The following is a 22,009-nucleotide window of genomic DNA, read 5'->3' on the forward strand; positions in this document are numbered from 1 at the left end:
GCGCCCAGCTCCGTGGAGGTCTCAGCGCATCCCTGGCTCTGGCCGTATCCTGCTCCCGTGCTCCGGGGTCACAGGGAGAGCGGAGCCCGGCATTCCTGTGGCTGGTTCCTCAGCAGCTTGGAAGCCGGAGCCTCCTTAAAGGCATGGGGGAACGGCTCCGGGTTTGCGTTCCTTGATGAGCCCTTGCCATGCAGGCGAGGGTGGAGCGTGCCAGGCTCGGAGCTGTTGCCTGGTAAAGGAAACCCCGTTGGTGTTTGAGAGCTGCTCCAGTTTATGGCAGCGCCGGGAAGCCCCGCTCGGGCCGGGCTGACCTCCGCAGGCAGAGCTGCTCCCATAGGAGCCAGGCTGAGAACACTGGGGCTGGAGGAGAGCAGCTTCCAGTGGGGTACAGGGATGCTGGGGAGGGACCAGCACCAGGGGCTGGAGCGATGGGACAAGGGGCGATGGGTTCAGGCTGGACCAGGGGGAGTTCAGGTTGGAGATAAGGAAGCTCTTCCCTGTGAGGGTGCTGGGATGGGTTGAATGGAGAAGGTTTGGATGCTCCATTCAGGTTGGATGGGGCTTGGAGCAAGCTGCTCCAGTGGAAGATATCCCCGCCGGTGGCAGGGGTTGGAGCTGGGTGAGATTTAAGCTCCCTTCCAACCCAAACCGTTCCGTGGGTCTATGATTCCTGCTGGGAGCCACCGATGAGCTGGGGGGCTGCTGGTCCAGGGGTACCCTAAGGGGTGCTGGGGGCTTTAATGGGGTACTGAGGGACCCAGCTAAAGGACTTGCGGGGCTCCAAGCCCAGCTCCGTGTGTGGGGCTTTAGGAGGCTTTACTTGAGGCCAGCCTGGCCCTGGGGTCTGTGAGCGAAGCTGCAGGTACATGAGGAGAGGGTTTTTCGTATCAAAAGAAGGAAGTTTATTAGGTCAAACACCAGATTTTACACGTTTAAACTGGAATATGTCGTCCTGGTTACGTCACACAGCAAGTGCCCGGTTACTTGTCTGCCGTTGGGATTGGCGATAGCAGAAGGGAAGGATCAGGATCAGAGCTGGGGGTTGTGTCCGTGCAAAGCTGCTTCCCATTCACTGGTGCTGGGGCTTTGCCTTGTGCCCAGGTGATGGGGATGAAGGAGCTGGGACCGCGCAGGTCCCCGAGGCCAGGCTGTGAAACTGGGGGTAAGGACCATGAGGAAGGCGAAGGGCGCAAGTCGCTTCCCTGAGCTGGACGCTGGGATGGGAACAGGGACTGGAGCGACAGGACAAGGGGTGATGGGTTTAAACCGAAACAGGGAAGTTCAGGTTGGAGATAAGGGGGAAGCTCTTCCCTGTGCGGGTGCTGAGGCGCTGGAATGGGTTGGATGGAGAAGTGGTGAATGCTCCATCCCTGGCAGTGTTCAAGGGATGGGGCTTGGAGCAACCTGGTCTAACATGAGGCATCCCTGCCCGTAGCAGGGGGTTGGAACTGGATGACCTTAAGCTCCTTTCCAACCCAAACCGTTCCATGACTCCATACCCGAGGGAGCCAGCTCCATCCCCAGCCTCAGCACCTCTCTATGAGACGGATTTGGCTCTCGCTCTCAGCCCAGCAGCAAGCGGAGCCTTGGGGCAGGCAGGGATTTACGCTGCCAACAGCAGAGCTGCTGCCGGTGATAACGGAGCGCTCGCCTTAACCCCTGGCCGTGGGCTTCTCCCGCATATCCCGGGATATCCTGCTCCCCGCCCTGCGCCCCCGCATCCTGTCCCGGGATTTGCTTACGCTTTGCTCTTTTAAAGACGCTGTTCCTGGAGCAGCTCAAGGCCTTTGGGAGATTTATGGACCCGCTCCTTCACCTTCCCTGCCCAGGGCTTGCCCCGCGGCACGTGACGGCGGAACCCGGACAATGATGAACTTTCTCCGGATGCTCCGGTTTCTTACACGGCCAAACCCCGCGTTCCGGCTCTCAGGAATGCTGTGTTCCCACGGGAGCACGGCCTTGGATCACAAGGAGCCACCGGAGCCTGGTGAGATGCTTGGAAACACAACCGGTGGCCTTAAACCTGCCCCGGGTTGGATGCAGAGCGCAGAGTGGGAACCCCACCGCGGTGGCCGTGCCCGGTCAAACCCAGCCTCCCCCAGCGCTGCTCTGCCGCTGGCTTTGCCCCCGGCAAGCTGCTGAGCCCGCATCCTTCCTGCCCTGCACCGCCGTCATCTCTGTCCAATCAGGCTTTGAGGCCTTTGCTGGGCATTCCAAAGGGATGGATTCCTTCCGTCCCGCTGGGGTTGGCAGCACGGCAAAAGGGGCGGCATCCAGGGCTTGTGTGGGGGGAATGGTTGGGCTTGATCTGAAGGTCTTTGCAAGCTGGTTGATGCTCTGGTTCTATGATTATGACCCTATGATTCCATGATTATGACCCTATGATTCCATGATTATGACCCTATGATTCCATGATTATGACTCCGATTCCATGACGGTGAGGGGCTGCAGCAAGATGTCTGCATCCCCCAGTCCCCGTTTGGTACCCAGCCCTGCTCCGTAGTACAGGAGGTGACCAGCCAAGAAGTGTTGAAGAGCAAAGAGTCTCCTTATCACCAAGGGAAACCCAACCCCAGCGGCCCCGGGGCTGAGCAGGAGAGCCCGATCCGCGTTAGTTGGGGGGGCTGTTGTCCTTGGCGATGACTATGGAGTGCTGCGTGGTGGAGGAGGAGTTGTCTGCGCCCTTCTGCTTGCCCTGCTCCTTTGGGATGTACTTGACGACGGCCGAGATGAGTTTGCTGCGGAAGCTCTTGCTGAGGAAGTTGTAGAGGATGGGGTTGACGACGCAATGGAGCAGCGTGAAGCAGTCGATGATGTCGTAGAAGAAGTAGAGGAGATGGGCGAAGGTGCAGTGGAGGACGATGTGGTTGCCGTCGAGGGTGAGCAGCATGAGCATGATGTGGAAGGGCAGCCAGCTGACGAGGAAGACGAGGATGTAGGCGTAGATGAGCAGGCAGTGCTTCCTGCTCTCCGGCTTGGTGCGCTTGATGAACCTGGCCGTCAGGACGTTGAAAACGGCGATGATGGGGAAGGGGATGAGGAACCCAATGGTGGTGGTGGCCAAGCTGACCGCCAGCGCCCACTCGTCGTAGGTCTCGAAGGGGGCCATGAAGATGCAGATGGGCTCCCCGGTGTTGACCAGCTGCATGTGCGTGACCTCCAGCACCGGGATGGCTGCTGCCAAGAGCCAAGCGCAGGCGCAGACGACGCGGCGCGCGCGGTGCTGGTGCTTGCGCCAGAAGAGGGAGGAGCTGGTGAGGGACACGTAGCGGTCCACGCTCAGGCAGGTGAGGAAGAAGATGCTGGCGTACATGTTGGCGAAGTAGAAGTAGTGCGTGAAGCGGCAGAGGAAGCTGCCCCAGAGCCAGGTGTAATCCAGCATCACCTCCAGCATCCAGATGGGCAGCGAGAGCAGCACTCCCAGGTCAGCGATGGCCATGTTGAGGATGTAGAGGTTGACCAAGCTCTTGTTGCCCCGGGTCTGCCAGTTGACCCAGATGACGAGGAGGTTCTCCACCAAGCCCACCACGAAGATGATGAGGTAGAGGATGAAGAGGATCACCCGCTTGACGTTCTCATCCAGGCTGAACTCGCAGAAGCTGTAGGTGTAGTTGAGGAGGTGGAACAGCTCGGACCAGTTGTGGTAGTCCCTGTACTCGTTCAGGAGTGTGTGGGTCTCAGTGGGGGCAGTGGTCACCTCGGCCATCCTGGTAGCTGCAAGGCAAGGGAAAGCTCAGGACCAACTGTGATGGGGACAACAGGGCAGAGGGATGAAGGATGGTGGCAGCACCCAACAGCCCTGAGGCTCCGCAGCATCAATCGCTGCAGGAGCAGAGCTGACAACCCAGGACAGCAGCTCCCCGCCGAGCCCTGGTGTGTGGATGCTCCTATTGGGATCCACTGGGACTCCCAAGTAGGTGACAAACCCATAAGCTGAAGGGAAACGCAATTGACCCGAGCATCCTTTAATTGCCTCAAGCTGCATCCGTGCAGCGAAGACACCGCGGACCCCATCCAGCCTCACCAATCCAACCGTTCCCCTGGGAAAAGGGGAGCGTGCCGAGCTTGGAAGCAGGAACCCCCCACTCATCATCAACCCTCCGTCACCCGCCCGAGCCCCACACCACAGAGATGGGCTCTGGAGCCCCCCATTGCCATTGCTCCGCACCTTGCGGCAGGTCCTGCGGGTGGTGCTGGCGCAGTCGGATGCTGCTGGATGCGGATGCGGCTCAGGGATCCTCTCTGCTCCGCTGCTCGGGCGCCTCTGGGGCAGCGGAGCCGCGGCGCGGAGCTCGGGGTGGGCTTTTTTGGCTGCTTCCCAGCAGGAAATGACCATCGTGGTCCGGCATCCTGCGGCAGCTCAGCGCCCGCGGCTCTTGACTCCATTCCCAGCGCCGGCGCCCCGCTCCCGTTTGATCCCACTGCTGGGTGCGGTGTCCATGTGGAAGCTGCAGGTGCCTGGGCGAGGAGCCCCAGCACCTCCCCTCCACCATCCCAAGGGATGGATCCTACCCCGGTCCCGCTGTGGATAGGAGGGGAAACGCATCCCTTGGGATGGAGCCGGCTCCTCCCGCAGCTCGGGGAGTCCCAGGGGTGGGTTAAGGCATCAGCATCCCTCCTGCTCCCACTGTGCCGGGGCGAACCCGAGGTTCTTATAGAGGGGGGGGAAAGGGCTGGAAGCGGAATCTGGGAGCAGATGCCAGTGGCCATAGGAGCGCCCGTGCGCTGAGGCCGGGGCGGTGACCGACGGCTGCTTGCTGGCTGCTTCGGCAGGGGCAGGGAGGGGGCTTGAGCCGTGGCCCGGGGCTGCGGAGGGGGCCGATAGCCCCGAGCCCAGCGCCGAGCCGCGGCCGGGTGGAACAATGGCAGGAAGCGGCCGGGGTTTGTGCTGGGCAAGCGGCTCGGAAGGAAGCCCGAGGGCGCTGATAACGGCGGGGCCCGGGACCGCGGCGCGGAGCCGCTGAGCCCGCGGGCAGGCACCGGGCCCCGGCCCCGGGCTGCAGGCGGGAGCTCCGCGCTCACCCGCAGCGTTCGGGCTCGGTGGGGAGCGTTTGGGGTCAGTGGGGGGCGTTTGGGCTCAGTGGGGAGTGTTTGGGGTCAATGGGGGGCGTTTGGGCTCAGTGGGGAGTGTTTGGGGTCAATGGGGGGCGTTTGGGCTCAGTGGGGAGTGTTTGGGGTCAATGGGGGGCGTTTGGGCTCAGTGGGGAGAGTTTGGGCTCAGTGGGGAGTGTTTGGGGTCAATGGGGGGCGTTTGAGCTCAGTGGGGAGAGTTTGGGCTCAATGGGGAGCGTTTGGGCTCAGTGGGGAGTGTTTGGGGTCAATGGGAGACGTTTGGGCTCAGTGGGGGCGTTCAGGCTCAATGGGGAGCATTCGGGCTCAATGGGGGGCGTTTGGGCTTAATGGGGAGTGTATGGGCTCAATGGGGGGGCGTTTGGGCTCAGTGGGGAGAGTTTGGGCTCAATGGAGGGCGTTTGGGCTCAGTGGTGAGCGTTTGGGCTCAATGGGGGGCGTTTGGGCTCAGTGGGGAGCGTTTGGGCTCAGTGGGGAGCGTTTGGGCTCAATGGGGGGCGTTTGAGCTCAATGGGGGGCGTTTGAGCTCAATGGGGGGCGTTTGGGCTCAATGGGGGGCGTTTGGGCTCAGTGGGGAGAGTTTCAGCTCAACAGGGAACGTTTTGGCTCCATAGGGGGCATTGAAGGTCGTTGGGGGCTGCAGGGGGGGTCTCTTTGCTCTCCCCAGCCCCGCAGGGTGCTCGGGGAGCCTTTCCTGCTCGCACCAGGGCCCTGCGTTCTGCCCCTGCAGCACCCAAAGGGGTGGCTCGGTCTCACGTGGGCTCAGCACGTGGGGAGTGGGGGTGCTGCTGACCTTGCTCCATCCTCGGGGGTGTGATCCCCAGCTCTGATCACTGCTCAGCCCTTAATGATGGGTACGGAGGACGCAGGAGGCACCGTGCGCGGCAGGAGGGCCCCGAGGGTGAGCGGAGGCTGGAGCAGCTCCCATAGGAGCCAGGCTGAGGACATCGGGGCTGGAGCAGAGAAGCTGCGTGGGGACCTCAGAGCAGCTTCCAGTGCCTGAAGGGGGGTACAGGGATGCTGGGGAGGGACCTGCAGCAGGGGCTGGAGCGATGGGATGAGGGGTGATGGGTTCAGGCTGGAACAGGGGGAGTTCAGGTTGGAGATAAGGAAGCTCCTTAGTGTGAGGGTGCTGGGGCACTGGGATGGGTTGAATGGAGAAGGTTTGGGTGCTCCATCCCTGGCAGTGCTCAAGGCTGGGGTGGAGCAAGCTGCTCCAGTGGACGGTGTCCCTGCCCATGGAGCTGGATGAGCTTTAAGCTCCTTCCCAACCCAGAGCACTCCATGACCTTGTACCAGGCCGGGGGAGCACCCATCACCCCAAGAGCTGATGCCCTGGGGAGCGAGGAGGAGCCTTTGACCTCATCTCCATGCTCAAGGCTCTCTTACACCCATCCCTCTGATTGCACAACCCTTGCTCCGTTGTCCAGGCTGCAGGCGACCGTGTCGGTGTTGCACAAGCGCCCTCCTTTGCTCCGCACGGGGAAAGGGTGTAACTGGGTGCCACGGGTGGGGTGGGGAATGTGGGGCAGAGGCACCCAGCACGTGGGCACGTGCCTGCTGCCTGCACAGGGGTGCAGTGGGAGCTGCTGGGCGCAGGGTGAGCCTTGGGGTAATGGTTGGATGTGACGAGCGTAAAGGGTTTTCCATGACGACACAAGCTGGACCCTGCCTGGGGTAACAGCCGGAACCCAAAGGCAGCGCTGGTGCTGCTGGAGCACGATCAGGGACGCAACCTCGATGTGTCCCCATCCAAGACCGAAACCAAACCCAAGAGCAGGAACTGCCTTTATTCAGCTGGTTCCCAGGTGTGCGTTGAACCAGGAGCCCAGGAGCGAGCTGGTGCTGCCGGATCCCTCCTGGCCTTTACCGCATCCCTGCCTCAGGCTTTCTGGGTAGGCAGGGGCTGGTGCTTGGCAAACACGAGGTCGGAGAGCGCGGACGGTGCATAGCTGAGGGGGATGTAGAGCAGTTTGGCATCCCAGCCCGCGGCGTAGCGGGTGCGTGGGTAGCGGCTGGTCAGCGCGTGCTCCATGCAGTCCGTCACCAGCGACAGGTTGGGGTTGCACAGATCCTTCATGTTCCTGAAGGTCTGCAGAACTGTGGAAGCAGGTCAGGCTCAGCGCCGCGAGCGCTGGGATGCTGGGGGTGACGGGACCACTCTCTCGAGCATCCCTTAGGCTTTAGGTGAGGTACTCACAGTGCTTCAAGTAATTCTCCCCGTAAGCCACTTTGATTTCCTCCGGGAGCTTCTCCCAGGCGACCATAAATTGCTTCCGTGCATTCTCCTCATTGGTGATGCTCGTCTGGAAGTAGCCGGGCTCGATGACGCTCACCTTCACCCCGAAGTTGCGCATGTCAAGCCTGCAGGGGATGAAGCCCCATGGCAGCATCCCCTGCTCGTGCCGGGGATCCCAAGCGGAGTCCGAGCAACTCAATGACCCAGCACGAGGCTGGATGGATCGAAGCCAAAGCACAAACGCCGTTGCCACCAGCCCCGGATCCGGGGATGGGGGCAAGGTCCGCAGCGTGGGGCTCAGTGCCGGGGCAGGCAGTGCCGGGCAGCGCGGCCGCAGCCTCCTACGCTGTGGCAATGAAATCAAAGCGCTGCCAAGTCCTTTTGCTTTCCCTTACCTGCGGCTGCCTCCACGTGCGCTTGGCTGATAGCGGAGCAGAGCCTGCCAGGGGCACGGAAAGGAGGAGAGATCCCTCCCATGGGCCCCAAGCCCTATGGCTATGGCGCAAGCTCGACCCGGCTGCACCAGGAAGGGGCTTGGCAGGTGGGTGCCCTACCAGGCAAAGAACCCATAGAGGCGAATGGGGACGCTGGGCCAACGCTTACCGGAGGCTGTCGGAGAAGGCTTCCACCCCGAACTTGGAGACGCAGTACCCGCCGCCGAAGAAGGAGAGGCGGCCCATCACGCTGGCCACGTTGACCACGCGGCCCCGCGCCCGCCGCACCAGGGGCAGGAGGCTGAGCGTCACCTCGATGAGGCCGATCAGGTTGACGTTGATCACCTTGAGGAAGTCTTCCTTGCGCAGCCACTCGTTGGGGGCGGCGGGGAAGGCGATGCCCGCGTTGTTCACCAGCCCCCAGAGCCCTGCGGCAGAGAGGGGATGCGGTGAGCCGGGCCCTACCCGATGGCCCCGCACAGGAGGGGGGGTCGCTTCAGCGGGGCTGCCCCATCCTACCTCGGTCACCCACTCGCTCCTTGACCCATGCGGCGGCAGCAGCGATGCTGGGGCTGGAGGTGACGTCCAGGAGCAGGGTCTGCAGCCGCGGGGACGCAGCCGCCCGCAGCCCCTCGGCCCCCTCCTCGGTCAGGCACGCAGCGAGCACCCGCAGCCCCCGCGCATCCAACTGCCGCGCCAGGAGGCTGCCGAAGCCGCTGTCGCAGCCCGTGATGAGCACGAACTTCTCCGGGAGCCCCGGCACCGTCTGGCGCTCCCGGTACCAGCGCCGCAGCAGGACCAGCGCCACCAGCGCTACCGCCACGTACGCCCACATCCCCGCACCGGCACCGGCAGCGCAAGCGGGACCGGCCTCCGCCGTTAATGAACAGTCCCCAGCGCTACCGGCTGCTTAAACGGCCGCTCCCCCGCCCCGCCCCGCCCCGGCCTTGCGGGCTCAGCGCCGCTCCGGGCGGCCGTCGGGGTAATCGTTAACCCGGAGCGGGGCCGCCGCGGGGGGTCCCGCACCCCCCCCCCCCCGCCCCCCCATGCGCTGTCACCTCGGGACCCCTCCGGATCCTTCCGGACCCCCCCGAGCATCCCCGGACCCTCCGGGTCTTCGCTTCACCCCCCCCCCCCCCCGACGTGACCCGAGCCGCTCCCCCCCCGCCCCCCCCCCGCCCCCCCGCCCCGACGGGGCCGGACTACATCTCCCGGCGGCCCCCGCGCCCCGCTTCCTGCCGCTTCCCGCCTGCGATGGCGCGGTTCGAGCCCGCGGCGCTGCCCGATCTGCTCCCGGTGTTCTACCGGCGGCTCTTCCCGCACGGCGCCTACGGCCGCTGGCTCGGCTACGGCGGCGGTGAGCGGGGCTGCGGGACCGGGGGCTGCGGGACCCGCTCGGGGATGCGGGACCGGGTCGGGGCTGCGGGACCGGGGGCTGCGGGACCGGACCGGGGCTGCGGGACCGGGTACTGGGAGCTTCGGTACCGGGCTGGGGATGCGGGACCGGGTTGGGGATGCGGGACCGGACTGGGACTGTGATACTGGGTCGGGACTGCGGGACCGGGTTGGCGATGCGGTACCGGCTCGGGGCTGCGGGACCGGGTTGGGGCTGCGGGATCGGGTTCTGGGAGCTTTGGTACCGGGTTGGGGATGCGGGACTGGGTTGAGGCTGCGAGACCGGATCGGGGCTGTGATACTGGGTCGGGACTGCGGGACCGGGTTGAGGCTGCGAGACTGGACTGGGGCTGCGGGACCGGGTACTGGGGGTTGCAGTCCCGGGAGCTGCGGGACCGGGTCGAGGCTGTGGTATCGGGTTGGGGATGCGGGACCGGGTCGGGGCTGCGGGGCCGGATTGGGGATGTGGGACCGGGTACTGGGGGTTGCGGTTCCAGGGGCTGCAGTACCAGGTTGGGGCTGTGGTACCGGGCTGGGGATGCGGTACCGGGCTGGGGATGCGGTACCGGGCTGGGGATGAGGGATCGGGCTGGGGATGCGGTACTGGGTCCTGGGAGCTTCAGTACCGGGTCGGGGCTGCGGTACCGGGTTGGGGATGCGGGATCGTGTTGGGGATGCAGGACCAGGTACTGGGGGTTGCAGTCCCGGGTCCCGGGGGCTGCAGTACTGGGTCGTAGGCTCCGATACTGGGTCTGGGACGTGGTACCGGGTCGGAGGCTCCGATACCAGGCCCCGGGGGCTGTGGTACCAGCCGGGGGTACCCCCCAACCATCCTCCTGCCCCCCCCGCAGTGGTGAAGAACTACTTCCAGCTGCGGGAGTTCTCCTTCACGCTGCGGGACGATGTCTACGTGCGCTTCCAGTCCTTCGACAGCCCCCAGGAGCTGGAGCGGGAGCTGCAGAAAACCAACCCCTACAAGATCGACATCGGCGCCGTCTACTCCCACCGGGTGAGTCCTTGATCCGGGCACTCCAAGCGGGAATGGGCCCCGGTGTCGCTGAGCCCATTCCCATCCCGTCCCGCAGCCCAACCAGCACAACACGGTGCGCTTGGGAGCCTTCCAGCCGCAGGAGAAGGAGCTGGTCTTTGACATCGACATGACGGACTACGACGATGTCCGGACGTGCTGCAGGTTCCTAACAGGAGCTGGGATAGCTGGAAAGGGATAAAAAGGGGGGTGCAGGGGCAGGGGGTGCAGCCTGGCCCATTGCTCTGTGCCCACAGCTCAGCCGATATCTGCTCCAAGTGCTGGACCCTGATGACCATCGCCATCCGCATCATTGACCGTGCACTCGTGGGTGAGGGTCCTGGGGACCCCTCCTGCACCCATGGATGTGGTGGTGCCCAATGGGGTTAGGTTGGGAATGCCGCATCCCAACACGCTCCCGCTGTCCCCTCCATAGAGGACCTGGGCCTGAAGCATCGCCTGTGGGTGTACTCGGGCCGGAGGGGTGTCCACTGCTGGGTGTGCGATGATGCCGTGCGCAAGTGGTCCCCAGCGCTGCGGGCGGCCACTGTGGAGTACCTGACCCTGGTGAAGGTGGGTGCATGGGGAGCCGGGCACCCCCTTATTGCCCCCCAACCCGCTGAGCATCGCTGTCCCCCCAGGGTGGAGTAGAGACCGTGAAGAAGGTGACTCTCTCCGAGCCCATCCACCCCTTCATCAGGTCGGCTGGGGACCCCCTTTGCCTGGTGCTGAAGTGGTGCTGACTGGTGCTGAGGCTCTTCCCTGCTCCACAGGCGTTCGGTTGCTGTGGTGGAGAAGTACTTTGAGAGCTACGCACTGGTGGGGCAGGATATCCTGGGCAGCCCGGAGAGCTGGGACAAGGTGCTGGCCCTCATCCCGGAGGATATCCTTCCTGCGGAGGGCATGCTGCAGTGCTTGGTGCTGGATGGAGGGTCCGAGAGGGGGGAACAGGGTAATCCCAGAGGATGCTCAGGCACTGGAACAGGGTACCCAGGGGGTGATGGAGTCACCATGCCTGGCAGTGCTCAAGGCCAGGCTGGAGCACCCTGCTCCAGTGCAAGGTGTCCCAGCCCGTGGCGCTGGATGAGCTTTAAGGTCCCTTCATCCCAGCCCAATCCCGTGGTTCTCCCATTGTCCGTGACCAGCCTTGACCCCCCCCACAGCACCGCGAGCCGCTGCAGGCCGAGTTCCCCAAGAAGCGGGACTCGGTGCAGCGCTGGGAGCTGCTGAAGGGCCGCATGGAGCGGACACGGGTGAGTGTGACCCCATCCAGGGACCAGGGGACAGGCGCCAGCGCCCACCCCAGGGCTCCTGCCCCACACGTGTGCCCCACAGAAGCAGGCAGCGGCCGGGAAGGGCACCGGGTGCTTCGCGGACTGGGAGGTGATGCTGCAGTTCTGCTTCCCCCGCCTCGACATCAACGTCAGCAAAGGGGTCGGGCACCTCCTGAAGAGCCCCTTCAGCGTCCACCCCAAAACGGGTTGGTCTGGGGTGGGGATGGTACCACACAGGGACAGCATCCCATAGGGAGAGCATCCCTTACGGATAGCATCATGATAGGGATGGCATCCCATAGGGATAGCATCCCAATAGGGATAGCATTCCATAGGAATAGCATCCCAATGGGGGTAGCATCCCAATAGGGATAGTATTCCATAGGAATAGCATCCCAATAGGGAAACATCCCATAGAGAGAGCATCCCATAGGGATGGCGCCCCATAGGGATAGCATTCCAATAGCAATAGCATCCCAATAGGGAGAGCATCCCAATAGTGATAACATCCCAATAGGGATGGCATCCCATAGGGATAGCATCCCAATAGCTATAGCATTCCATAGGAATAGCATCCCATAGGGAGAGCATCCCAATAGGGATAGCATCCCATACGGAGAGCATCCCAATAGGGATAGCACTCCATAGGAATAGCATTGCAATAGGGATAGCATCCCATAGGGAGAGCATCCCATAGGGATGGCACCCCATAGGGATAGCATCCCAATAGCGATAGCATTCCATAGGGATAGCATCCCGTAGGGAGAGCAACCCCATGACTCCGCTCTCCTTCAGGTCGCATTTCGGTACCCCTGGACCTGCAGAAGCTCGACCAGTTCGACCCCTTCACTGTCCCCACCATCAGGTACGTGATGAACAGCGGGGCCCGGCTCTGCCCACAGCCCCCCAAGTCCCATCATGGAATGAACCGGGTTGGAAAAGACCTTGAAGCCCATCACGGCCTTGCCCGCAGCTCCCTGTGCCATGAGCTGGATGCGGCCGGTGCCGATGAGGAGCAGGAGGATGGAGCGGAGACGGAGCCAAAGCGGCGCACGCGGGGTGAGTGTGACCGGGGGGGCGTTGGGGGGGGTCCCCCCCCATGGCTCCTGCTCAGCCCCACCTCCTGCAGACTACAAGAGGACGAGCCTGGCGCCCTACGTGCGGCTCTTCGAGCACTTCGTGGAGGACATGGAGCGAGCGCGGAGAGGGGAGATGCTGCGGAGGAGCGGTGGGTGCCAGCGAGGGGCTGCGGCTGCACGGGAGCGGAATGGGAGCCCCAGTGGGAGCCTGAATGGGAGCAGAATGGGAGCCCCAATGGGACCTGAGTGAGAGTCTCAATGGGAGCCTGAATGGGACCAGAATGGGAGCAGCATGAGATTCCCAATGGACCTGAGTGAGAGTCCCAATGGGAGCCTGAATGGGAGCAGGAGAGTCCCAATGGGATCTGAATGGGAGCTGAATGGGACCCAAATGGGAGCCTGAATGGGAGCTGAATGAGAGCCCCAATGGGAGCTGAATGGGAGCTGAATGGGAACCCCAATGGGAGTGCGAATGGGACCTGAATGAGACCCTGAATGGGAGCTCAGATGGGAGCTGAATGGGAGCCGAATGGGACCTGAATGGGAGCCGAATGGGACCTGAATGGGAGCCAAATGGGACCTGAATGGGAGCCGAATGGGACCTGAATGGGAGCCGAATGGGACCCGAATGGGACCTGAATGGGACCCGAATGGGACCTGAATGGGACCCAAATAGGACCCGAATGGGAGCTCTTGGCTACAACCCCCCCGTTTCTCCTCATTGCAGACCTGCAAGGAGACTTCTGAGGCCGCCATCGTCCCCTCCGGTGCCTGGAGCCCGAGCCCGGTCCCTGCCCCATTCCCCCCCGCCCCACACGGACCCTTCTCTGGTTTTGTACCTTTTCTATGCAAACATCATTAAATGTCTCCGTTCACCGTGTGCCTGCGCCCGGGACCTGCCTCTGCCTTGGGGCTGCTGCTCCCCATACCCTGCCCTATAGCGGGGGGTTCTGCCCCACACCGGGGGTCCCAGCCCCACACGGGGGCCCGGAACGAAAGGGTCCGGAACGCAGGAGCCTCGGTTGCCGGACCGGGCCGAGCCGGGCGGCCCCGTGCCCCGGATGTGCTCATCCTCCCGGAAGTCCCGCATCCAGCCGCTCGCTCTCTTTCCGCCGCCATCTTGGACCCTGCTCCCCGCACAGTGAGTGCCGCCGCCGCCGCCATCGAGCACCATCCGCCGCCATCCGCCGCTCCGGGGCCGCGCCGGGAGCCGATGGCCCCTTACAGGCCGCCCCCGGGCCGGGAGGGAGGGAGGGCAGCGGGAATGGGGCCGCTGGGGAAGGCCGATGGGGCCGGGAGAAGGCGGCCTGTAGCGGGGTGTCCGGTAGCCGGTGCTGGCGGGCGGCCCCCGGCCATGGTGCGTTCTCCCTCTCCCCAGAAATGCCCGGCGAAGCGACAGAAACCGTCCCGGCCACCGAGCAGGAGCTGCCGCAGCCGCAGGCTGAGACAGGTAAGGCCGGGCCGGGGCCTTGGGGGGGACACCGGGCCCCGCAGCCGCTCGGTGTTAACGGGGGGAGCTTGACCCCGGGGGCTCCTCGTTGCTGCTTGTGTTCGGTTGTTCCCCCCCCAAACCCGGTTGTTGGAAGCGGGGTTGAAGTCGTTGCTTTGGGGACACCCCCCCCCCTCGTCGCAGCCCCTCGGGTGTGTGTGCTCCGCATTGGAGCGCTGGCAATGGGCCGGGGGGGGTGAGCACGTCCCGGGGTTAGGAGCCCCCCCCCCCCAAGCGCTGGAACCGGTTGGGTTTGGGAATGGGACGCGTGGCTCCGTGTTGGGATGGCGCAGAGGGAGCAGGGCTCGGGCTCCGCCTGTTGCTCGGGCTCCATCGGAGGGGTCCCCGTGCTGTGGGTCTGCCTGGCTTTGTTGCGTCCCAGGAATACCCTATGGAATGCTTCAGGCTTGGGAAAACTGCTCTTGGAAAAGGATCTGCATTGATGGAGCTGAACGTGAGCCTGTGGGCAGGAAGCCCCTGGCTCAGCACCAGTGTGGCGGCAGGGATTGGGCCCCTGCTCTTTCCCACTCTGGCTGATTCCATGGTTTTCCTTATGACCGGGGTCTGCCCAAAGGGTGCGTTGGATTTGGGGATCAGGGGGGAATGTGGGGCTGAGTGACGGCTCTTGCTGTGGCAGCTGCAGTGCTGAGCGGGGGTGGGGGGTGGACCTGCTGTGCTCTTGGGCTCCCTCCAGGAATCGCTGGGATTCCTGTGCTGGGGCCGCTTCCCAGCATCCTCCCCATTCCCAGATGGGAACATCCTCAAAGGGTGCTGGTGGGGGTGAATGGGCTTCCCAGGGCAGGCTGTGGTATGTACAGGGCTCGGGACCAGCGCAGCTCTTGGCAGGGGTTGTTGCTCCTTCCTGGAGCAGGATGTGTCCTGGTGCCTGTTGGCTCCGGGCAGGTTCCCATCTCCTCGCACTGCGATAGGCTTGGGAAATGCCTAAGACATAATGACATAAGGCCATGGAGCTGTTGGAGCGAGGCCAGCGGAGGCCACGAGGATGAGCAGGGGCTGGAGCAGCTCCCATAGGAGCCAGGCTGAGAACACCGGGGCTGGAGCAGAGAAGCTGCGTGGGGACCTCAGAGCAGCTTCCAGTGCCTGAAGGGGGGTACAGGGATGCTGGAGAGGGACCTGCAGCAGGGGCTGGAGCGATGGGACAAGGGGTGATGGGTTCAGGCTGGAACAGGGGGAGTTCAGGTTGCAGATAAGGAAGCTCTTCCCTGTGAGGGTGCTGGGACACTGGGATGGGTTGGATGGAGAAGGTTTGGATGCCCCATCTCTGGCAGTGTTCAAGGCCAGGTTGGAGCACCCTGCTCCAGTGGAAGGTGTCCCTGTCCATGGCAGGGGATTGGAGCTGGATGAGCTTTAAGGTCCCTTCCAGCTCAGACCCTAGAGGAGGCTCTGGGGCCTCCACACACGTGTTGCTGCTCCAGGTAGCAGTGAGCTGAGGATGCTCTGCGGCTGCCTCCGGGCTCTGGGTGATGCCGTGCGTGGGGCTGGGCAGGTTCCACTCTCCCAACCAGCACCGGTGCTGGTTCCACTGGTCAGACTGGCTGCTCTGACAGCCTCTCCCTAGAGCACTTCCCTTTAATCACCAGCTGGCGTTGGGAATGGTGTCGGGAATGCCGGGTTCTCTGAGTGGGGGGAGCCGGATGCTCCATCACTTGTCTTAATGTGTTCTCACCCCGCAGCCCCTGTCACTGCTCCTGTCCCAGCGCCAGGTACTGGGGACCCACTTTAACCCCTCGTGTGCCACCTTAACCAGAGTTTGCTGTTCTGGGGGTGGGACAGGGGGTGCAGTTACATTAACCCTTAACAGCCTGCCCCGGGGGGGGGGGGCAGGTCACTGCATGGAGCCAGGACTCAGCATCCTGTGTCCCGTAGGGCTGGAGGAGGCTCTGCCAGAGTTGGGTTCTAATCCTCAGTGGATCCTCATCCCAGTGCAGCCCAGGATGGGACTTCCCAGCCTCTGGAGCAGCCCTGGGGTCTGGCCAGGCCTCTGGAGCTTGTGACAACCCCTCTGGGAGGGAAGAGCCAAGGGCAGAGCCCGGCATTCCCAAACGCCAAGGTTTGAGTGGGGGAACCCAGGGCCTTGTGCTGGTTCCTAGAAGGGGATGAAGGTCCTGTCTGTGCTGGTGCATTGGGTGATGCTCCTCTGCTGGGGGGGGTCGGGGCCGTGTGCCCCCCCCATGCTCCCTTCTCTCATGGGTTCACTTTCTTTCTCTCCTGTAGCTGTTCCTCTCGCTGCTCCCTCCCCAGCCCTGACCCCAGCCCAGGCTCTCCCAGCAGAGCTGCCCAGTCCTTCCACTGCTCCGCTGCCCCCCCCGGGCCCCCCGGCCCCCATTTCCCCCCCTGTGGTCCCAGCTGCGGCCATCCCCGTGTTCTCTGCCCCCCCGCAGCTCCCTGCCCCAGCTCCGCAGGTCCCGGTTACCATTGCCCCCCCTCCAGCCCCAGGGTCTCCAGGGCCTGCCCCAGTTAACCCAGTGCTTCCAGTGGCCCCTGCTGCTGCTGTGACAGTGCCCCCCCCCATCAGCCCTGGTGCTCCCCCCGCAGCGCTCTCCTCCCCTGCCACCCCTCTGAGCCCCACGGCCCCTCTCCCACCCCCCCCTTCCCTTCCCCTTGTGCCGTCCCCCCCCACGGTGTCCCCCCCTTTCCTGTCTGCTCCCACTGTGCCCCCCAAGGCTGCAGCTTGTCCCCAGGGCCCGCCCCCCCCTCCTGCCTTCCTGGCTGCCCCCAGGGCCCCCCTCTCACCCCCTGGGATGTCACCGGGGGGTCCTGCTGCTGCCGCGGCCCCTGGGGCTCCGGTCTCTGCACTGGTTCCTGCCCCTGCCAGTGCCTGTCCCCTGGGCCCTGCCCTGCCCGTGCCCTCTCTGGCAGCTGCCACATCTCCCCCAGGGCCACCACCAGCAGCTCCAGTTAGTCCCATGTCCCCATTGGCACCCGCTGTGCCCCCGGCCCCCGTCACACCGGCAGCGGCAGCTCCGCCTGCGCCTAAAGCAGCTCCCGGGAGCCCGGTCCCTGCCCCAGCTGCTGCTCCTGCCCCTCCTGCAGCCAAAGCAGCCGCTGAGGGCCCCGTCCCTGCCCCTGCTGCCCCTCCTGCAGCCAAAGCAGCCGCTGAGGGCCCCGTCCCTGCCCCTGCTGCTCCTCCTGCAGCCAAAGCAGCCCCGGTGGGCCCTGGCACTGCCACCTCCCTGCCTGTCCCACCAGCGATGACAGCTCCTGCCCCTCCTGCTGTCAAACCGGCTCCTGTGAGCCCTGGCCCTGCCCCAGCAGCTCCTCCTGCTGCTGCCATGGCAGCTCCTGCCCCTCCTGCGGCCAAACCGGCTCCTGTGAGCCCTGTGCCTGCCCCGGTGGCTCCTCCTGCTGCTGCCATGGCAGCTCCTGCCCCTCCTGCGGCCAAACCGGCTCCTGTGAGCCCTGTGCCTGCCCCGGTGGCTCCTCCTGCTGCTGCCATGGCAGCTCCTGCCCCTCCTGTGGCCAAACCAGCTCCTGTGAGCCCTGTGCCTGCCCCAGCAGCTCCTCTTGCTGCTGCCATGGCAGCTCCTGCCCCTCCTGCTGCCAAACCGGCTCCTGTGAGCCCTGTGCCTGCCCCAGCAGCACCTCCTGCTGCTGCCATGGCAGCTCCGGCCACCCCTCCTGCAGCCAAAGCAGCCCCAGTGGGCCCTGGTGCTGCCACCTCCCCGCCTGTCCCACCAGCTCCACCAGCCCCTGCGAGCCTGGTCCCTGCTCCCTCAGCCCCTGCTGCCCCCCCTGCAGCCAAAGCACCTCCCAAGAGCCCGGTCACTGCCCCCTCCCCGCTGCTCACAGCAGCTCCGGCCGCCCCTCCTGCAGCCAAAGCAGCTCCCACAAGCCCGGTCCCTGCTCCCTCAGCCCCTGCCACAGCAGCCCCTGCTGCCCCCCCTGCAGCCAAAGCGGCTCCTGTGAGCCCTGGTGCTGCTCCGGCTGCTCCTGCCCCCCCTGCAGCCAAAGGGGCTCCTGCGAGCCCGGTCCCTGCTCCCTTGGCCCCTGCCCCTGCAGCTCCTGCAGCTCCTGCTGCCCCCCCTGCAGCCAAAAAGCCTCCAAAGAGCAGCTCTGCTGCTCCAGTGCAGGCGGCTGCACCGGCTCCTGCTGCCCCCCCTGGGGCTAAAGCACCTCCCAAGAGCCCCGGTGCAGCCACCCCAGCTCCTGCTGCCCCCCCTGCAGCCAAAACAGCTCCTGTGAGCCCGGGCACTGCTCCATCAGCGCCAGCAAAGGCAGCTCCGTCGGCTCCTGCTGCCCCCCCCGCAGCCAAGGCAGCTCCCAAGAGCCCTGGTGCAGCCACCCCAGCTCCTGCTGCCCCCCCCGCAGCCAAGGCAGCTCCTGTGGGCGCGGGCACTGCTCCATCAGCCCCAGCAAAGGCAGCCCCATCGGCTCCTGCTGCCCCCCCCGCAGCCAAGGCAGCTGCCAAGAGCCCCGGGGCAGCTCCAGGAGCCCCACCTGCCCCGGGGGTTCCTGCGGCCCCCCTGCAGCCACCTCCTGATGCCGCTGCTCCCCAGAAGGCCGCGGGTGGCTCTGCCCCCCCTCCCGCTCCCCCCATGAAGAAGCAGAGCCCCGGTAAGGCCACCAAGCGCCCATCCCCATCCAAACCCCCCACCAAAGCCCCCCCCGCCATCGTCAATGACAACGACGACGAGGAGCTGCCCCCCCTGATCCCCCCCGAGCCTCCCGCTGCCGAGCCGCCGGTGCAGCCCATCCTGGTGGATCTGTCCCCCCGAGCAGCCGTGGCCCCCCCCGAGGCTCCTGCTCCGGCCAAGCAGCCCGGCCTCAGGAATGACAAGGGTATTTGTCCCCACGGATTGCTGTGTGCATGGAGTGGCACTGCCTGGTTACTAACCCGCCACCCCCACGGCACTTGGTGTGTTGGGCTCTCCAGGGAGGCGGAAGCAGGTCTGAGCCGTGCCAGAGCTGGGGGACACGGAGGGGACGTATCCCATGGGATCAGGGCCTGGCATGGCCCAGGGGCACTAACAGCGTGTGCTCAGGGCACGGTGTGGCTTGTGGCATGGCTCAGCCTGAGCTGGCTTCACGTGCCTGTTCCAGGGGCTTGTGGCCACCAGCCAAGAGGAGCTGGGGCCAAAGCAGGCTCTGGGGAAGCTCCTTTGCCTGCCCAAGCTGTTGGGATCCCGGAGAGCGTTGCCCAGGGCTCCTGTGGGGAGCTTTGTGGAGGAGGACACGGGAGCGAATGGAGGTAATGGTGCATGAGAGGGCGTTGTGGTCACCCGGAGACAGCCGGCTCTGTGCTCAGACACGGCTTGTGCTTCACAGGCAGGAGCTGTCGGGACGTGGCGCTGAGGCCAAGCCGAGCATCCCGAGATGCTCCTTCAGGGTCATTCCATGTAGGGAAGCTGTGGAACGGGGCAGCAGGAATTGGGTTTTGTCCCTGTGCTGTGTATCTGAGCTCCAGGTGCTGCCTGAACCAGTTTGACCCCAGATTCATCGCGCTGAGTGGAAACCTTGGCATGTGGCTCCTGGCTCTTGCTGCAGCCCTGAGCTGAGGCGCAGAAAGTGACTTGCGTTTGGTCCTCAGGGTCCGGAACAGAGTCTGACAGCGATGAATCCGTACCAGAGCTCGAAGAGCAAGACTCCACACAGGCCACGACACAGCAGGCACAGGTAGGGCGGGTGGCAGGGGGCAGGAGCCCTGCCTGGGACCCGCCAGGATTGCCGTGATCCCTCTTGCGCTCTCTCCTTGCAGCTTGCGGCAGCAGCTGAAATAGATGAAGAACCCGTCAGCAAAGCGAAACAGAGCCGGAGTGAAAAGAAAGCACGGAAGGTGAGGTGGGATTCAGGGACGGATGGCACGGCATCGCCCGGTGCTGGCTCTTTGTCCCCTTGTGTGACAGCGGCCCCTTTCTGGCCCTCGGGCAAAGGGATGCAAAATCCTTGTGGCTGGGGGCCGAGGGTTGGGCTGGGAGGTGAATTCCCTCCCAAGCTCCTGGCTAAAAGCCTGGGAATGCTGCTCTGCAGCAGGAAAGCCACACTGGGTGAGGCACTAATCCGTGGGCACAAGTCTCTGGAGAGCAGAGGAACAGGGGCTGGAGCAGCTCCCGTATGGAGCTGGGCTGAGACCATTGGCTCTAAGGAAGTTCTTCCCTGTGGGGGTGGTGAGGTGCTGGAATGGGTTGAATGAGAAAGACTGGGATGCTCCATCCCTGGCAGTGCTCAAGGCCAGGTTGGACGGGGCTCGGAGCAAGCTGCTCTAGGGGAAGGTGTCCCTGCCCATGGCAGGGGTTGGGGCTGGATGAGCTTTAAGGTCCCACCCAACCCAACCCATTCCATGATTGTATGGACACATTCCTCAGGCTCTTCTGTCTCAGTCACTCCTTTCCCTCCCTTCCATTTCTCTCCTGGTTCTTCAGGCAATGTCCAAGCTGGGCCTTCGCCAGGTGACGGGAGTCACCAGAGTCACCATCCGCAAATCCAAGAACATCCTCTTTGTCATCACAAAGCCAGACGTGTACAAGAGCCCTGCTTCAGACACCTACATAGTCTTTGGTGAAGCAAAGGTGACCTGACCCCCGCTGGTGACCACCTCATGGGGGTTCCTCCTTGCCACATGGATCCTGGGGGTCCTGGGGCAGAGCTGGATGCACTGGGACGTGGGGGGAATGCAGCTCTCTGTGTCCTGTTCTGTCTCACTTCTTCCTCCCTCTGCCAGATCGAAGACCTGTCCCAACAGGCCCAGTTGGCAGCTGCTGAGAAGTTCAAAGTGCAGGGAGAAGCCGTTTCAAACATCCAGGAAAACACACAGACCCCCACGGTGCAGGAGGAGAGTGAGGAGGAAGAGGTGAGCTCGCAAGGACAGACCCCACAGCTGGGTATTCCCCTGGTTTGCTTTCCTTCTGCCGTGTTTTCCATGGCAAAGGGACAGGGCAGGGTCAGGAGCAGGTCCCCATTGCCCTGACTTCCCTCCCAGCTTCTCTCTTTGTGGCCTGGGAGCGTGGGGGGGCTGCCGCACTTGGGACGCTCACAGAATCATGGAATGGTTTGGATTGGAAAGGAGCTTAAAGCTCATCCAGTTCCAACCCGTGCCGTGGGCAGGGGCACCTTCCCCTAGAGCAGCTTGCTCCAAGCCCCGTCCAGCCTGGCCTTGAGCACTGCCAGGGATGGGGCATCCAAACCTTTTCCATTCAACCCATCCCAGTGTCTTGCCACCCTCACACTGAAGAGCTTCTACCTTAGAGTCAACCTGAACTCCCCTGTTTCAGTTTAAACCATCACCCCTTATATCCTGTCACTCCAGTTCCTGCCCAGGGTCGCTCTCCAGCATCCAATGCAGCCATCCAGCCAATTCCTTATCCACTGGGTTGTCCATCCCTCAAATCCATGTGTTTAAAGACAAGGATGTCACGTGGGACAGGGACAAACACCTTGCACAAGTCCAAAGCCAATCCCGTTTGTCAGGGGTTGAGAAACCATCCCTGGACGTGTTCCCAAGCCATGTAGATGAGGCCCTCGGTGCCATGGCTCTTTCCCAACCTGGTTGAATCCTTTATCCCCTGATTCCTTGCTCCTTTAGGTTGACGAAACCGGCGTCGAGGTGAAAGACATCGAGCTGGTGATGTCGCAGGCGAACGTGTCCCGAGCAAAGGCCGTGCGTGCCCTCAAGAACAACAGTAACGACATTGTAAATGCCATCATGGTGAGTGCCAGCCCCGCGAATGGCTCCTGGTGGGATGGGGACCGGCATCACGGGGGGTCTCCTGCTGTGGGGCTGCCGTGGCTGGATCCCAACATTCCCTTCTCTCCACAGGAGTTGACGATGTAGCTGTGGGATGGAGGAGCCTTTTTTGGTGTTTCAGAGAACAGTTCAAATGCGTCTGCGTTTAAAATTTGTACTATTTCTATCCGGGAATAAAAGTTGTGGCTTATTGTTGGTGAAAACACTCGGTGCTCCCGGTGCCGAGGGCCCCCAGGGTGGAACCTTCCTCCCGGGAAGATCGCAGCCCGATACCCTGTCCCAAGAGCCTCTTCCCTCCTT

General features: G+C 63.8%; 4 protein-coding genes across 6 annotated transcripts; 2 read left to right on the forward strand and 2 right to left on the reverse strand.

Moving 5' to 3' along the window:
- Nucleotides 1–878: 878 nt before the first annotated feature.
- On the reverse strand, nucleotides 879–4,812 carry LOC136006524 (G-protein coupled receptor 182-like). Its single transcript, XM_065664554.1, has 2 exons — nucleotides 4,169–4,812; nucleotides 879–3,714 (listed from the first exon to the last, which is right to left on the reverse strand). Exon 2 carries the CDS (start codon nucleotides 3,704–3,706, stop codon nucleotides 2,612–2,614), a length of 1,095 nt encoding a protein of 364 aa, XP_065520626.1. The 5' UTR covers nucleotides 3,707–3,714; nucleotides 4,169–4,812; the 3' UTR covers nucleotides 879–2,611.
- A 2,028-nt stretch (nucleotides 4,813–6,840) lies between these two features.
- LOC136006516 (retinol dehydrogenase 16-like) lies at nucleotides 6,841–8,638 on the reverse strand. Its single transcript, XM_065664547.1, has 4 exons — nucleotides 8,263–8,638; nucleotides 7,913–8,171; nucleotides 7,271–7,434; nucleotides 6,841–7,170 (listed from the first exon to the last, which is right to left on the reverse strand). The coding sequence occupies exons 1-4, from the start codon at nucleotides 8,576–8,578 to the stop codon at nucleotides 6,953–6,955; spliced, it is 957 nt and encodes a 318-aa protein (XP_065520619.1). The 5' UTR covers nucleotides 8,579–8,638; the 3' UTR covers nucleotides 6,841–6,952.
- Nucleotides 8,639–8,961: 323 nt separating this feature from the next.
- On the forward strand, nucleotides 8,962–13,352 carry LOC136006517 (DNA primase small subunit-like). Its single transcript, XM_065664548.1, has 13 exons — nucleotides 8,962–9,100; nucleotides 9,990–10,147; nucleotides 10,224–10,330; nucleotides 10,423–10,496; nucleotides 10,602–10,738; nucleotides 10,807–10,865; nucleotides 10,939–11,048; nucleotides 11,327–11,418; nucleotides 11,501–11,645; nucleotides 12,235–12,304; nucleotides 12,413–12,498; nucleotides 12,569–12,667; nucleotides 13,246–13,352. Exons 1-13 carry the CDS (start codon nucleotides 8,998–9,000, stop codon nucleotides 13,263–13,265), a joined length of 1,260 nt encoding a protein of 419 aa, XP_065520620.1. The 5' UTR covers nucleotides 8,962–8,997; the 3' UTR covers nucleotides 13,266–13,352.
- Nucleotides 13,353–13,553: 201 nt separating this feature from the next.
- On the forward strand, nucleotides 13,554–21,912 carry NACA (nascent polypeptide associated complex subunit alpha). Of its 3 annotated transcripts, none has more exons than XM_065664546.1 (8): nucleotides 13,554–13,659; nucleotides 13,897–13,968; nucleotides 19,556–19,641; nucleotides 19,724–19,801; nucleotides 20,388–20,534; nucleotides 20,687–20,815; nucleotides 21,548–21,670; nucleotides 21,782–21,912. In XM_065664546.1, exons 2-8 carry the CDS (start codon nucleotides 13,899–13,901, stop codon nucleotides 21,794–21,796), a joined length of 648 nt encoding a protein of 215 aa, XP_065520618.1. In that variant the 5' UTR covers nucleotides 13,554–13,659; nucleotides 13,897–13,898; the 3' UTR covers nucleotides 21,797–21,912. The 3 variants fall into 3 exon arrangements, with proteins under 3 accessions (XP_065520618.1, XP_065520616.1, XP_065520617.1); XM_065664545.1 differs by lacking the exons at nucleotides 13,554–13,659; nucleotides 13,897–13,968 and adding exons at nucleotides 15,442–15,731; nucleotides 16,243–18,807; XM_065664544.1 differs by lacking the exons at nucleotides 13,554–13,659; nucleotides 13,897–13,968 and adding an exon at nucleotides 15,441–18,807.
- Nucleotides 21,913–22,009: the final 97 nt, after the last annotated feature.

This window comes from Lathamus discolor, unplaced genomic scaffold (assembly GCF_037157495.1).
Source record: "Lathamus discolor isolate bLatDis1 unplaced genomic scaffold, bLatDis1.hap1 Scaffold_258, whole genome shotgun sequence".
In the NCBI taxonomy this organism is placed as follows: domain Eukaryota; kingdom Metazoa; phylum Chordata; class Aves; order Psittaciformes; family Psittacidae; genus Lathamus; species Lathamus discolor.

What these genes read in the sequence shown, in the direction of transcription:
- LOC136006517 (XM_065664548.1), top strand. Translation starts at nt 8,998, where the DNA reads ATGGCGCGGTTCGAGCCCGCGGCGCTGCCCGATCTGCTCCCGGTGTTC. An exon ending in CATTGACCGTGCACTCGTGG is followed by an intron (nt 10,497 to 10,601) that starts GTGAGGGTCCTG and finishes TCCCCTCCATAG; the next exon opens with AGGACCTGGGCCTGAAGCAT. An exon ending in TTCACTGTCCCCACCATCAG is followed by an intron (nt 12,305 to 12,412) that starts GTACGTGATGAA and finishes CCTTGCCCGCAG; the next exon opens with CTCCCTGTGCCATGAGCTGG.
- LOC136006524 (XM_065664554.1), bottom strand. Translation starts at nt 3,706, where the DNA reads ATGGCCGAGGTGACCACTGCCCCCACTGAGACCCACACACTCCTGAAC.
- LOC136006516 (XM_065664547.1), bottom strand. Translation starts at nt 8,578, where the DNA reads ATGTGGGCGTACGTGGCGGTAGCGCTGGTGGCGCTGGTCCTGCTGCGG. An exon ending in GGAGCGAGTGGGTGACCGAG is followed by an intron (nt 8,172 to 8,262) that starts GTAGGATGGGGC and finishes TCTCTGCCGCAG; the next exon opens with GGCTCTGGGGGCTGGTGAAC. An exon ending in GCCTTCTCCGACAGCCTCCG is followed by an intron (nt 7,435 to 7,912) that starts GTAAGCGTTGGC and finishes CATCCCCTGCAG; the next exon opens with GCTTGACATGCGCAACTTCG.
- NACA (XM_065664544.1), top strand. Translation starts at nt 16,125, where the DNA reads ATGAAGGTCCTGTCTGTGCTGGTGCATTGGGTGATGCTCCTCTGCTGG. An exon ending in CGGCCTCAGGAATGACAAGG is followed by an intron (nt 18,808 to 19,555) that starts GTATTTGTCCCC and finishes TTTGGTCCTCAG; the next exon opens with GGTCCGGAACAGAGTCTGAC. An exon ending in CCACGACACAGCAGGCACAG is followed by an intron (nt 19,642 to 19,723) that starts GTAGGGCGGGTG and finishes CTCTCCTTGCAG; the next exon opens with CTTGCGGCAGCAGCTGAAAT.